At 39.3% G+C, this 15,946-nt stretch overlaps 1 protein-coding gene across 2 annotated transcripts in view; it reads right to left on the bottom strand.

The window, feature by feature from the left end:
• Positions 1-15,421, bottom strand: part of LOC124553788 (dynamin-like 120 kDa protein, mitochondrial) — a 199,490-nt gene extending 184,069 nt beyond the window's left edge. For both annotated transcript variants that reach the window (XM_047127766.1, XM_047127767.1), the window contains exon 1: positions 15,268-15,421. In XM_047127766.1, the coding sequence (XP_046983722.1) occupies positions 15,268-15,296 (29 nt within the window). In that variant the 5' untranslated portion in view covers positions 15,297-15,421. The remainder of the gene's footprint in view (positions 1-15,267) is intronic.
• Between the last annotated feature and the right edge of the window lie 525 nt (positions 15,422-15,946).

The raw sequence follows: 15,946 nt of genomic DNA, 5'->3' as shown, positions 1-15,946 counted from the left end.
TGCCTATCTGCAACTTAGCATCTGCACTATATAGTGAGTAGCAGTTATCCTTTTCATAATACTGTTGCATAAGTTTAATAAGTCACACTTGCAAAATATTAACATGAATCATTTGCAGAAAAGCGAAAAAACTGGTAGAAACTGACTTCAGGTAAGATCAGTCTGAGTTCTAGAGAAATGCAATGACAAACGGGGCAATACTGACCCTATGAATGATCTTATAAGATAAACTGCAAGAAAGACGGACTGATGTCTTAGTATTTAAAAATTTTGAGAAAGCTTAAGACAAGTGTTACTGGAATACATTCTTTCAAAGTCTTACTACAGCAGAGATACAATACAAGTACTGAAAGATTATCCACAGCGGGCACCCTGTGCAGTTTCAACAGAATGGAATGGCGTGAGAGGGAAGCAGTAGTTGAAAAAGAAATATTTCTTAATATCAAGTACAAATGTAAGTCCTAAGGAGATGTGCTGAAGGTTTTTGTTCGGAATGTAGCCTCACACACCAGTCTTTGAGACAGCTGGAGCTGCCTCGTATATCACGGATACTTCGTCGAGGTGACTGGTGAACAGTTTCAAGAACCGTGTCCTCTGTGGAGTATATCTAGTGTTCGGATGACCTCTGTCCATTGCTTGAGGACACAGATGCTCCAGGTGATGAAAAGCATTATATCATGGCACCTTTGACTGTACCATTCAGCACATGCTTGAGCAGCAGCAGCAGCTCAGTTATCGGATGCACCCAGCACCAGAAGCACATTGAAGTAGTATTCGTCCTTTGTGTACTCCATCGGGAAACCAACCTACGTGAACTTGACTGGACCAGTTACAGCCGTGCACTGCACAGGTTAGTAGACACATGTATGAAGCTTAATAGATTCCACTGTCGTGTGACGAGCTACCGTCACGTGACAAAATGGTGGCCCGCTTATAAACAGCGAGAACTGGGGAACGGATGTCTAAAAAGTAAGAAAGGAACAGGGTGAGAATTTGAACCACAGCTCTGTTGTAGACAGAGGTTTGATGTCCCGGAAGTCTACAGTAGCTACGACAGCTAGTACGTTAGTGCAGAATGATACACATTCCTCTGTACATTCCGATGCACTGCACAATAAAACAGTGTTACCAGCTCCTCATTTTCACACACGTTCACAAAATGTAACCGATCTGGCTTTGCTAGATAAACTTTTCTCTCGAATCTTGACGAGGAATCAGATGCTGACCTCTGGATGCGGCATTCTTTCCTCGCCTTACATGCAGGGAAATTTTGCAAAACGGCAACAAACTGCAGGAAATAGTGCCTGAGAGGATAAGGAGCAAAAAAGGTCATATGGAAATACGGTTGGAAATATGTTCCAAAAGAGGTACACCCACTTGAAGCTGGAGATAAAAGATCTTTAACGGTGTAGGTTTGAGTGACTGAGAGCACACATGAGAACACCCTATGCAAGTGATTATGTTCTGTCTGTACGACTGTACGAGTGTTTTAGTAGTAAGGGAGTAGTGAACCATCGGTACCAGTTCAGTCTCAACAGGAGTGGACGGGGTAGATCTCGGCGAGATGCCTCCGCATAGAAATGAGGGGGAGAGCTCGGGCAACGTCACCCAAAATCCGTATTTCACTTTGTACCACCAAAGACACGTCTCCCTGTGGGGGAGGCAGGATCACCCGCAGGATGTGCAGATATGCCTCACATTTGAGGGACTGTAGAGGAATGACTGGTCCCACTAGACAGGCACAAACAATCCCCACCAGTACATCGAGACTGAACGAGTGCTAACGGTACACTGTTACTGCACGAGTAAGACACTAATACAGATGGATTACTCCCGCTTGCCTGGTGTGTTTTCATGTATGCTTTCAATCACTGAAACCTACACTGTCAGATATCTTTTCCATCTTCAACAGGATGTACTTCTTTTGGAACGCATTTGCAGTCTTTACATCCACACGAATAGTGGACATGGAAAGTGTTAAATCTGGCATTTGTCAGGGGACAGGGTGGGGGGAGGGGGAGTAGAGCAACAATGCACCTCAGTTTGAACATAACTGATTTGTATCCCAAAAATTGAGAAGTTATTAGGTACAACAGAATTATCCCACTCACTGCAAGAAATGATACAAATTAGAAAATAAATATTCTACTAAGAACATTCTAAATGTCATACTAGGAAACTGACTGGTGTGTGAATAAGAAAGTTTTTACAAGCTGATTCTTGCACAGAAGAAAACAGCAACCAGGCACTGATACTATTGCTATTTATTGAGACGAGTAGCACTGTTACTGGTTTCGAACCAACAGGTTCATCTTCAAACATCTGTTCATGTTTATATTAAATTGTTGGCAGCTGCTTTTTTGCAACAATTAATGTACACGACAACAAATGAAATATAAACTAGAGCAACCGTCTGAAGACAAACCTATCAGTTTGAAGGCAGAGACTGTGCAACTTGTGTAAATAAATAGCATTACTAACAGTAGTGGATTGCTGTTTTCTTCTTTGCAAGGACCGTCTTGTATTTTGTAAACAGCCACATTCTCAAAAGTGCAGCTTTTCAACAAAATAGCAGGAAAAAAATTGTTGTTTGAAGTGCCATTAATACTGACACACTAAGTTTTATTTGCAATAATAAAAGTACATAAATACAGCTTTACATTTTTAACTAGAAGGGCTGTAGTCAACAAAAAACACTTATCTAAATTTTGGAATTCCAGAGGGAAGTACAGCTCAACAAAAGGAATGCGTGGGCACGTCTGAATGACTTTCTCCACTGTTTGGCACCAGGACCAAGTCTAGGTGTTCTGAGAACACTGTGGCACTAAAAATGCATTCTATGGAAAAATGGCACTTACATTGGTTTCCACTGTCACCCTTCACATGACCTTTTCTCCTCCTTATCTTTATATGAACTGTTTCCTGCACCATCAAAATCACCCCGTATATGAATGACCACCAGTACCGCTAAACTAGAGGAGTGCAACAATGGACACAGAAGTACAGCCTGTCTTGAAGACAACCTGAGTGCTTGCCACAGCATGCTACTGGCAATCTATATCCTTCACCCAGCACTAGTTTCCCACAAAAAAACCAACCTGTAATTCCTGCAACGGCTCTTAACAACATACGAGCTATACTCAAAATCTTAATTGCCACCTTGAGGGGGAAAAATATCCTGTTATGAAATTAATCTTTTGTTGATTTCAAAGTACTTAATAGCAGTTCTGATGCTGACTGAAACCAGAGCATAACAGTGCTACAGCAAGCCACTAGAGGACCTTAAACAAAATGTCACAGTCCACTGATAAAGCGGAGTACTGTGCAGTAATTAATTATGTAACTTTATGTTTTTCACTGACAAATAAAACTTCATAAGTACCCATCACATTATCTTATACTTGCTGATCTTGTTGCAGTGTAATTACTGCAACCTACGTCCATTTCAATCCATTACTGTATTTACTCATTCATTCATTGGTCTCACTCTAAAATTTTTATGCCATATGTTTTCATCCATTACCAAATTCATTATTCCTTGATATGTACTATTGACCAATTTCTTCTTTTTGTCTAGTTGTTCCATAAATTTCATTTCTCCATAATTCTATTCAGTACCACCTCATTAGTTACATTACGTACCCATCTAGTCTTCAGCATTCTTTTGTAACAGCATATATCAAAAGCTTCTATTCTCTCCTTGTCTGACCTGCTTATAATCCACGTTTCACTTCCACATGAGGCTACATTCTAGACAAGTATCTTCAGAAAAGACTTCCGAACACTTCAATAATGATATTAGAAGTTAGCAAATTCCTGTTTTTCAGAAACTTTTGCTTGCTATTGCCAGTCTGCATTTTATATCCTCTCTGCTTCGGAATTTGTCAGTTATTTAGCGGCCCAAATGGAAAAATCCATCTGCTACTTTTAGTGCCTTATTCTCTGATCTAATTCTGTCAGTATCACTAATATTAGTATTTGCAGTGTCCTTCAGATATGCATGCATGTTTGAAGGAACAGACACTATGGCAATCGACAACTGCACGAAATGTATTTCCAATTGCAAATATATTTAGATTCTAGCTGCGCAACTAATTAGTGACAATGAAAGTTCGTGCTGTACCAGGAATCAAACCCATATTTCTTGCTTATCACGGTTGCCTTGACCACTTGGGCTACCCGAGCACAGCTTCAGGGCTGACCCAAACTTCCACATTATCACTGTGCCATTTCAGGACAGACACAGTGAAATATGGGAATTTGGGTTGGCCCTGGTGTCGTTCTAGGATAGCCGAAGTGGTTAGAGCGACAGCTCACGATAAGTGGGTAATTCAGGTTCGAGTCCCACTCTGGCAAGTATTTTCATCATCACTCCACAGTTGCGCAGCTAGTGTCTAATCACATTCGCAATTACAAATACATGTCGTTCACTCAAATTAGATGATTACATTCCACTGTCATTGTTTTACAGTTGTCGATGCTCATCTTATGAACTCTTAAGGCACTATCCATTCTGTTTGGCTGCTCTTTGAAGTCCTGTGCCTTGTCTTAAAAGAATTGCACTGTCATCAGCAAATGTTAGAAGTTTTTATTTCTTCTCCTTAAAATTTAAATCTCTTTCCAAATTTCTCCTTAGTTTCCTTTACTCATTAATCCAGGTACAGATTTAATAACGCTGGGGATAAGCTACAACTCTCTTACTTCCTTCTCAATTCCTGCTTCTCTTTCATGCCCTTTCAGTCTTGTAAATGCAATCCGTTCCTCTACAAGTTGTACATAATCATTCATTGCCTTTATTTTATCATTAACACCTTCATAATTTTAAAGAGTGTGCTCCAGTCAACATTTTCAAAGGCTTTTCCTAAAACTACAAATGCTATTTTTGTAATTTTACCTTTCTTCAACGTATTTTCTAAGAAGTAGAATAGATCAGAATGGCCTCGCATGTTCTCATATTTCGCTGAAACCCATATTGATCTTTCCCAAAGACAGCTTCCACCATTTTTTCCATTCTTTTTTAAATAATTTGTACAAGTATTTTGCAAGTGTGAATTATTAAACCAATAGTATCACAGCATTGACGTCTGTTGACACCTGCCTTCTTTAGAATTTGTAGCATTGCATTCTTGTTGAAGTATAAAGGTATTTCTTCCGGTACAAGGTAACTATTGGCTTTTATATAATGTACTGTGATGATAACTGAAATACACATTGAATATCTACATTTGAGTTTAATTGTTCGTACTGAGGGCCTACTTTACCAAAAAGTTGCCTTATGAGATTAGAAGTTGCTGTTTTGAAAGTAATTTGTGTAACTCATTAGTAATAACTGAATGCTTGTTTTTCTCTTCTTTTTTATTACTACTCCTGAGATTGTATGCTGATAATTACTAGAAAAATTGAGGTTAATTTAGCAAAAATTTGAAATGGCTGACAGCACACACACAACAAATCCTGTAAACACTCATAGCTTCTGCTACCTTAGGAATGCTGACATACTGTTCACATCAGAACAGGGTAATGCACACCACTGAATGTGCCAACAGAAAGTGATAAGCTTCCAGCAGAAAAGCCGTTCAGTTAGTTGAGGATGTTCACATTGGTGAGTCTCGAAAACTTTTTAACAATTTGGGCCAAGGCAAAAGACACAGCAGTGGCAGGTCAGAGTAGTGTGCATACTAATGTAACAAGTTTCTGGCAATCAATTTTAACAAAGTAATTTCTCAGAGGGTTTATACAAAGGCGATGTGCTTGAGGACAATATTATGGAAATGGAAGAGGATGTAGATGAAGATGAAATGGGAGATATGATACTGCGTGTAGAGTTTGACAGAGCACTGAAAGACCTGAGTCGAAACAAGGCCCCGGGAGTAGACAACATTCCATTAGAACTACTGGCGGCCTTGGGAGAGCCAGTCATGACAAAACTCTACCATCTGGTGAGCAAGATGTATGAGACAGGCAAAATACCCTCAGACTTCAAGAAGAATATATTAATTCCAATCCCAAAGAAAGCAGGTGTTGACAGAGGTGAAAATTACCGAACTATCAGTTTAATAAGTCACAGCTGCAAAATACTAACGCGAATTCTTTACAGAAGAATGGAAAAACTGGTAGAAGCGGACCTCGGGGAAGATCAGTTTGGATTCCGTAGAAATGTTGGAACACGTGAGGCAATACTAACCTTACGACTTGTCTTAGAAGAAAGATTAAGAAAAGGCAAACCTATGTTTCTAGCATTTGTAGACTTAGAGAAAGCTTTTGACAATGTTGAGTGGAATACTCTCTTTCAAATTCTGAAGGTGGCAGGGGTAAAATACAGGGAGCGAAAGGCTATTTACAATTTGTACAGAAACCAGATGGCAGTTATAAGAGTCGAGGGGCATGAAAGAGAAGCAGGAGGTATTGAATAGGATTGGGGAGAAGAGAAGTTTGTGGCACAACTTGACTACTGGGAGATGAAGAAGCTTGCACAGGATAGAGTAGCATGGAGAGCTGCATCAAACCAGTCTCAGGACTGAAGACCACAACAACAACAACAACAACAACAACAATTTCTCAGTGTTTTTGCAGATCTCTTCCACGGAGTTCCTAGGCCTATGTTTGACTAGTAACTCGTATGTGCTCCCCTCAGTAGAAGAAACCCTACTATAAAAGTATTGTCAGCACAGAATAAATTCTGGAAATACTTCAGTTCTGACAACATGCAGCGACACAGGAATTTCTGAAAATTCCTGAGTTCCTGCCACAGAGATACCACACTAATAGAGTGTTACAATTCACAGCTACAGTGGCACAAACATCCGACATTGTAGGGACGTCTAACACTGGACTTTAGGTTGGCTTGTTCAAATTTATATTTTATTACAAAAGGCAGTAACTGATTAATAAGACTTTCCTTGTTTTTGAGTCACTCATCTCCCTGATTAGTGAAAACCAAAAAATGCAGTCAGCACAACACTGTCGATCTTTGGACTGTGAAGATTGCAAAGAGAGATTCAGTCATTAAAAGCACATAAAATTGTACATCACCTACCAAGTGATTTGTTAACGACAGTTCACTCTTAATTGGCCCAATAAAAAATATCTCTTTTCTGCCATCCACACCAGCGATATACACACACTACACGATCAAAAGTATCCGGACACCTGGTTGAAAATGACTTGCAAGTTTGTGGCATCCTCCATCGGTAATGCAGTAATTCGATATGGTGTTGATCCACCCTGTCTAGACAACAGCTTCCACTCTCGCAGGCATACGTTCAATAAGATGCTGGAAGGTTTCTTGGGGAATGGCAGCCCATTCTTCATGGAGTGCTGCAATGAGGTGAGGCCTGGCATGAAGTCGGCGTTCAAAACATCCCAAAGATGTTCTATCGGATTCAGATCCGGACTCTGTGCAGGCCAGTCCATTACAGGGATGTTATTGTCATGTAACTACTCCACCACAGGATGTGCATTATGAATAGGTGCTTGATCGTGTTGAAAGATGCAGTCACTATCCCTGAATTGCTCTCCAACAGTGGGAAGCAAGAAGGAGCTTAAAACATCAGTGTAGGCCTGTGCTGTGATAGTCCACACAAAACAACAAGGTGTGCAAACCCCTTCCATGAAAAACACAACCACACAATAACATTACCACCTCTGAATTTTACTGTTGGCACTACACACACTGGCAGATGACGTTCACCAGGCATTCGCCATAGACACACCCTGCCATCTGATTGCTACATTGTGTACCGTGATTCGTCACTCCAGAAAATGTTTCCACTGTTCAAAAGACCAATTTCTACACTGCTTCCAACAAGTGAGGTAGCATTTGGCATTTTTGGCAATATATGTGGCTTACGAGCAGCTGTTTGACCATGACATCCAAGTTTTCTCAGCTCCCACCTAACTGTTATAATACTTGCACTGGATCCTGATGCAGTTTGGAATTCCTGTGTGATGGTCTGGATAGATGGCCTGTATTCTTTTATGCTGTATGTGTCCCTTCGCATTTGCACTTCACTATCGCATCGGAAACAGAGGACCTAGGAATGTTTGGAAGTGTGGAAATCTAAAGGTATGTTTTGGGGGGTGTCCAGATACTTTTGATTGCATAGTGTGCATGTGCGCGCACCTGTGTGTGTGTGTGGGGGGGGGGGGGGGGGGGGGGGGGGGGGATGTGTGCATGACCAAGCTAATCACGTCACAATACACAGAGTTACCTTTAACAAACAAATAAATAAATAAAAGAAAATCTGCATTATGACTGCTAGGGCCTGCCATCTTATTGCTTTATGTAGGGTGTAAGTAGTGCTCGACACAGACTTCTTGGCCATTGCCCATAGCCACCACTGTGCAGCAAAATTGTGCTACACACTTGCAGCCATGGCCACCGTTGTCAATGCAGTACCATGTGAAGGCGGAGCTAGGTGGAGTTCTTTTGTCCGCATTTTGGTGCTATCTTTTCTTTACTTACAACAATTGCACTTATTTTTTAAAAGAAAAATACAGGAATTTGGAAGTAGGAAATCATAAATTTATTGTATAATTTAAGAAGAGAATAAAAGAATTCAGAAATGAGCAGATAGAGATATTCCTTCACCAACACCACCTCGGGAAGGGGGCCTGATTGAATTTCAAGTCCAGTGTCCACATGTGGTGCTATTCATTTTACTATTATCCGTATTAACATTGCTCTTTGGGAAAACAAGATTTCCTCAGTCCATGCAAATCTAATCTATGTTGGTGTTGTTAGAATGCTGTGAGAGCAGATGTTCATTAGGTTATATATAAACTATTACTACTAGCATAGTTAGTAGACGAACTCTGCATGGGTTTAGAACAATATCCTGTCTCAATGTAATCTAATTAAGTTACATACTCTTCCAACACAGCTATAGGAGAAACAACAAGTCACCACTAACTAATAATTAATTTCGCAAAAATGTTTTTGTAGACTAAAACTAGACTTTTTTGAATAGTGGACCCATTAATTTTGTATAATTGCATAATCTGTTTCTGTTGTGTATTTACACTGTCTGATTTTGCTTGCTTACTTTGCATTAAATTTGAACCACATTCATATTATTGTATGTACAATGATGTGTTCATTCATGTAACTAGTTAACAATGTGGGGTGGATTCACCTCTGGGGTAGTAAACTCAGTGCTCAGAAGCTACTCTTCCTCAATTTTCTGAGCACCTTTCTGCAATGCAGAGAGTGTACATCTTGCTGCTGTCTCAAGTGGTTGTGTTGGTATTTCCACCACCACCGAGGTGCTGCTTGATCTGCCCATACATGGAGCAGAAGAAGCCACTGCCAGCTGGGGCTGTGTTTGTTGCTCCACGTGTCACACGTAGACACAGGCGTGGAGCAGTGCACAACCAAACATCATGCACTGGTGTTCCATTTAATTCGTTAATGGAAGCAACAGGTGCCCTTGCAGACTTATGGGCTAATGACAGCTATGCTGGTCCACAACAAGCTGTTTGTTGGCTGAAGCTGCCAAGTTATGGCGCCATCTTAGTTTGTTCTATGTACCACGATCAAAATACGATGCTTATATCACAAACAATCTTTGATCCGTGCACCACTAAAGGGTATGTCATGATCCCAGTTCATCACCTGTACCACCATCAATGTATGTTCTCCGTATCACAATCAAAATTCATTCTACGAACCACCTTTTGGTGCAAACACAATCATAACCAATTACTGTACAGAAAATCTCAAAGAATTTGCCACAACTGTGAATTATAACCGCTTGTTCTCACTCACCCCTCGCTACACTTTTCTGCAGAAAAGTCATCCAGCACAGAAGAGGAGGAGATTGTAGGTTATGATCACCACTACAATCGCAAAACCAAATATACATGAAATGCAACTGACACGCAGTGTGTTTTCTAAGAGTTTTGCATAAACTATTATAAAATACACATTGTTCAATGTATCACTGTCAAAATCCCACAAAACACTCGACTAAAGAATGAGCTGACGTGAATGACCGACTGCCAGCACCACAATTTCTGGGTGTTACAATGAAGTATCATATATTTACACAGACCGTGAAGAAGCAATGAAAAAACTATGTGTGCCAGGCCTTATTCTATCGCCAGTTAAACATAAATAGCTTCAGCCTGGCATGGCATTGGTAATTTTTGCTTTTGTGACAGCTGAAATGTTTATGGACAATGCCCACAATGTGTCAATGAGGTTTTTTATAATATGTGGGTTTGTTTTTACACAGTGACCTGAAGCAGTGTTAAGACTGTGCTGAGTTAATGGCATAATGGTCGCAGAATTCCCGTGTGACTCTGTGACACAAGTTAAACTTTAAATAAGCATGAACCACACTACACTGGGAAAAAAATGTTTCACAAGCTTGAAAAGCTTTAATTTTCACTGGCAAGGAATCGTAATTTATTCCGATCATCAAGCTCTTAACTTTCGGATGGATGACAAGTTCACAAAATGGTCATTTTCTTGTAAGTATTTAATTCTAAAAAAAAATACATAAAATTAATGGTTTAGTTTTATACTCAAAACGCACTGAAATAGAGCAATGATGGTGAAGCCATGTGACAGAGATCATCATAAACCTTTAATGAGGTAAACATATGACAATTACAGTCACATGTTACAGTAAAAGTGAATTTGAGATGTCACTGGATGCAGCAATGGGGGCTAATGCCGGTAACAACGAAATACAATAAATCGGGAGTCAGCTGTCAATATGAATTCTTAGTGACAATTTCCTATGATTTGTAAATAAAATTAACTTGTATTTTGTTCTATTACGTTATAATTTAGCCACATCAGAATTTTCAGCAAAATCCAAAGTAAGACACACAAGCAGTTATTGCAATGAAAATGTATAGGCCTATATCAGGCTATGCTACAGATCAATTTATTGTGACAGTCAAGTTTTTCGTGTTGAGATACACTGGTTTCGCCAACTCACAAGCAAATTATCAAATTCCACCCTAAACTAGCCTTCGATGCACACCACAGATCAGTCTGTCAGCACATCTAGTTTTCTGTCATTCACATTCACTGGGTTCATCAACTCGTAATCAAACTGTCACATCCAAACAAACCAACCTCAGGCATTAGGCTTCACTACAGGTCATCTATCAGCAAATCTAGCCTTTTTTCAGTCGCCAAAGAAATGCAAAAGTCTGTAATAAACGTTCAAATTTGTAATAATCAGACCAGTAAAAGTTATTCTGGCACTCATCACATTGAAAAGAAATGTAATCAATTTGCATCTTTTACTGAAAGAAATCATTAGATTCAGTGATTCTTACCGACTGCCATATAATATCATCTGATTGGCTACAACTGATATAAACAAATTGCCAACATCAGCGTGCAATCCAAGAGCCACTGACACCATAAGTGCACCTGATCACTTTAGTTCAAAAAATGTATATAGCAGATGTGTAAGTTTAAACTATGTAAAAAATTGCAGTCAAAAAGTCAAAGCTATTTCACACATATGAAGCTCATGACAGCATTATTAATTGTACCTGATTATACGTAAATGCTTATGTGATGGAGTGACAGCAGATTTTTATAGGTCACTGGTCAAAGGAAGTGGAGCAGTTTAATATATTTTAGTTATGGCAGACTATGAGTCAGTCGAGTATTTGCACCTGTATCATATTAAATCCCCCCCCCCCCCCCCTCTTTTTTCTTTAAGGCTTGAAACAGCCGAAATCACAGTATCACAGCGAATAAAAAGGAAAATGCGATCAGCAGCTCATGCTGTATCTGGTAAAATATCTGATGATTCAGATGGCAAACATACATTAAAACACAACGGTTGTAAAATCAGCACCAGCACATTGTCAATGGTTGGTTGTAGCAAGCACAGAGTGGTGCAGAGTCCCCACTTAACAAATAACAGTGACTGAAATGACAGTGCCCAATACACAACCTAGCTAAAAGTATCTCCATGTGGCAAGAGGGGTGAGAAGAAGTGATTCAAGACATTGGTAGGCGTTTAATTTCCCAGAGTTTGTTCACATCTAGAGAAGACCAGTGCTCATGCTAGAGCGACATAATGTTTCCACGAGTGGCAACACAGAGATCATCTGAAGGGACAGAACAGTTACATGGCTAGGTAGTCAGACTGCAGCCTTAGCTGCAGCATCGGCAGCTTCATTTCCCGGCACTGTGACATGAACAGGGACCCACACGAGCTCTATCAGCAGCAAGCAAGTGAGGCATTGTTGGATTTGTTGTAATAAAGGGCGATATGTGTATAGTGCACAGAGGCTCTGGAGGGCACTAAATGAATCAGAACATAATACACAATCAACAAGCCTCTGTCATTGGACATACTGGGTGGCCTGATAGATGACGGAAAGGTCTACAGTAAAAATCGAGCACTGTTCTAGAGGCCGGTATCTAAAATGTTTGTTGCCAAAGATGCTTATGGCACCAGAGTTGGTCTTAGAACCATCAGTATAGATAAAGGTGCTGTTTCTAAGTTACGTGCAAAGTTCAAGAAACTTACAGTGATAAAAGAATGTAACTACATCTTCTGTCTGAAGTGTGGGACTACGGCTGGTCAGTTTCTAATAATACAATACCAACAGCCGTTATTTAGGTTTTATTTTTAGGCTACCAGTTTCGACTTTACATTGAAATAAAATAATACCTAAATGCAGACGGTTCTCACAGTCAACAGACCATCATCTTGAAAGTTTATCATCTTAAGCAACTACATGTTAAGAAAATATACACCACTGCTTATATTTACTATGGGACGCCTTGACAGCTGATTGCAATGGGAATTACATTACATATTTTCTTTATGAAGCATATGGGTGGACCAAGGTAATATCTGATGCATTATAAAAACTCACTGTGCCAAGAGGAAACTGTTTGCTCAGCAGTATGTTCACTAGATCCAAAACAAATTATTACTGATGCAGTGCACTGATATGTGCATTAATGACTAATAGGTGCTTCATACATCACAGAATCAAAATCTGGACGCCAGCATCAGTTAAATGGCGAAGTGCAGACAAGTTCGTGGACCATTCTGCTTTGGCTAGTGACATAATAAAAAAGAAGGTTGTGTCATCACCTATGGCATTATTCTTTTAAATAAAGGTAGCAGTGGCATACTGATCCATTCTGTAGTGGGAGGTGTGCGTTAGGTCACAGTTTGGTTGCAAGTTGACAAAGACAACAAATGTTTCATGATAGTTTGTCTAAAATTAATACATTGTTCTGTGCCCGATGAAACCTTCTATTTGATTACTGAGATGCGATATTTTCAAGTTTTTTACATGTTTTAAGGCATTACAAACAAACATCCCAGAGCAAAATCTTATATTCCTGTGCAGATCACTATACACTTATAGTTAAAAACAGTGTGGAAGACAGTACTGTGCCAGAGTGGTAAGGTAGTGCTGAGAAATATAATTATGCCCTGTTGAAAGTGATCAGTCACACCTGCTGCACTGTATTGTATCCTTTAATACTTCCACGAGAGATGGGGCACACAAGCACTGACTGTTCAATGTTATTCGCCTAACAACTTTAAAGAGTTTTACGGGGGTGTAAGTAAGTTCCGAGACATTCTTAGGCCAATATATTTATTTGAAACTTCCCATGCCAGTGACAGGAATTTACTTGACTGGAAAAATATAGAGAGGATGTTACATAAAAGAGAGCACAGTGTTAGATTTGTATATTACTATATATGTGAAAGAATCTGAGCCAAAATAAACGTTGGTGCTTCACACTACATGACAGTACAACAGTAGAAACTAGTTTACTCTTCATTTTTCCGGTCTCTAACAAGTTATAGAATTATTTTTTGGGCAACTACACTTACAGGAAAGTATTTTTCTGAGCAAAGAATTATGCTAGGAGAAAAATTATACCTAGTATTGGCTCAAATTCACCCTGCAAACACCTCTTCAAAAAAACTCATCCCTCTTGTAATTAATTCTTCACAAGTGACACTACATCTACATTAACATCACACAATATGAATACAATGGAGGAAAAGAACCACAATCATACATGCCCCTTACGAAACAAGACTAGGAAAACAACACACAAACACACAGCTTACTCGAACTATGAGTGTTTCTGTTCCACAATATATGTCACTACAACCTCAATTTGAGGAACATCAGACAACCTTTGTTATGTGCCACTGCAAGCACCCGTGAACTATAATGTAAATGACACTTCCTTCCAAATCTAACAAAGGTAATATTAATTTTTACCGAGTAAAGAAAGGAAAGAGAAATACAGGACTAAATTGAGATCTTTTAATAAGCTACTCCAGGACAAAGTGTCACAACAGGCAGCTCAAAATAGATTTCAATGCAAGTTTATCACTAACAGCTCTATTTTTATCATCTACACTAGTTCCTTAACAGAAGCGGTAGGCACTGAAACGTGGTAATTACACGTTTCTACGACGAACTGGCAATGTGCATTACGGAAACACAGTGACAGTAGCATAAAACTTACAATATGCATTTCAAAAAGTATTTCTATGTTTTTACACTATGATAAATGTTAGGCCTATCCACACCACTTATTAAGTCTTGGTAGCATCCCGAATTTGGAATATTTGTGTGTTTTATAAAATAATATTGTTTTATAAGATGATGTGCCACTGCAGATGGGGTACCCCAACAGTTACAAGCCTTTGACAAATCGTGTAAACACGTTTGTGGGCGTGTGTCACGGGAGGGGTAGGGCGGAGATTGTAAATGGTAAGTCTCTTGGACACAAATATCGTCTGACTCATGATAGGATTATGTTTCGGCATAATCTTAATGATAGTTGATTCAGAAAAACGTCACTGAGTCCATTTATCATCACAGATATTTTGTCTGAAAATGAGATATTGAGGACAAATTTACAAACATGTCATTTTATATGACGGATTACATCTCATGCAAAACAGAGCTGCATTTATTATTCTTACGCAAAATCGAGTTGACATGTCAAAATAGGGACCTCGAACTTACACAGGATTTTGTATTAATTGTTTTGTAGAGATATATCTTCAAAGACGAATATGTTCTCATACTTCAACCGGTCTTTCAACCTATCCTGCGGATACAATGTCTGCAAGGCACCAAATCGAAACGCTTACTACGAACAGAAAGCCTTATAAACGTTAATCAAAGCAGACAAACAGGTACTTTTAGGTACTTTTTAACTCAGCATTAGAATAAAAGTGCATATTCCGTGATTCTGTCTCCATTCACTAATTATGATTTGCTTTCATGACTCACCCGAATGTTCCTCCCATTAATTGCTCCATAATGTTTACCCCTTTAGTGTGTTATTCCATTTCAAAATACACTAACATTCATCATCCCTTATCAGTTTGTTGCACATTTTCCCCAAACACTCGCTCCAAGTTTTCAATGCCTATTTAGCATCTTTGGAGCAACTAGTATCGATCACCAAGAGTAGCCCAGTAAATTAACGATACTTCGATCCTGGCGTCTCGAATGATCGCAGAGCTAAAATCGAGATAGTGCGCAGCAGATTCGAAGAACCTAATTCACATAGACGAAATTGAATTGGCGCATCTATCACCAATTCCAACTGTAGTAATACACGTGTAAATAAATAGTTACCCATATACACAAGTATGGTATATAACACTAACAAATTCATACATGAGACATATTTTACCACAGAGTAACAAACACCAATCAGAAATAATCAACAGATTGAGTACCGCGGACATTTTTGAGTACTGTGTAAAGACCTAGGATCTGCAACTTGGATAACAACGAAGTGTACAAACAGAACTCAATACAGGGAAAATCATAAACACTGGACAATGTCATGGGTTTGCTGCTGATTCATCTCGTTAAAAATCAGTTTATACTGCCCGTCACGCCACTGTCACGTAAGGTTATCTTCACACTACCCGTCAGGTCACATCACGTTAATTCGTTT

The sequence above is a fragment of the Schistocerca americana genome, chromosome 11 (genome assembly GCF_021461395.2).
Source record: "Schistocerca americana isolate TAMUIC-IGC-003095 chromosome 11, iqSchAmer2.1, whole genome shotgun sequence".
In the NCBI taxonomy this organism is placed as follows: domain Eukaryota; kingdom Metazoa; phylum Arthropoda; class Insecta; order Orthoptera; family Acrididae; genus Schistocerca; species Schistocerca americana.
Note: the sequence above shows the minus strand (reverse complement) of the source record. Positions and strands in the feature narration are given on the sequence as shown.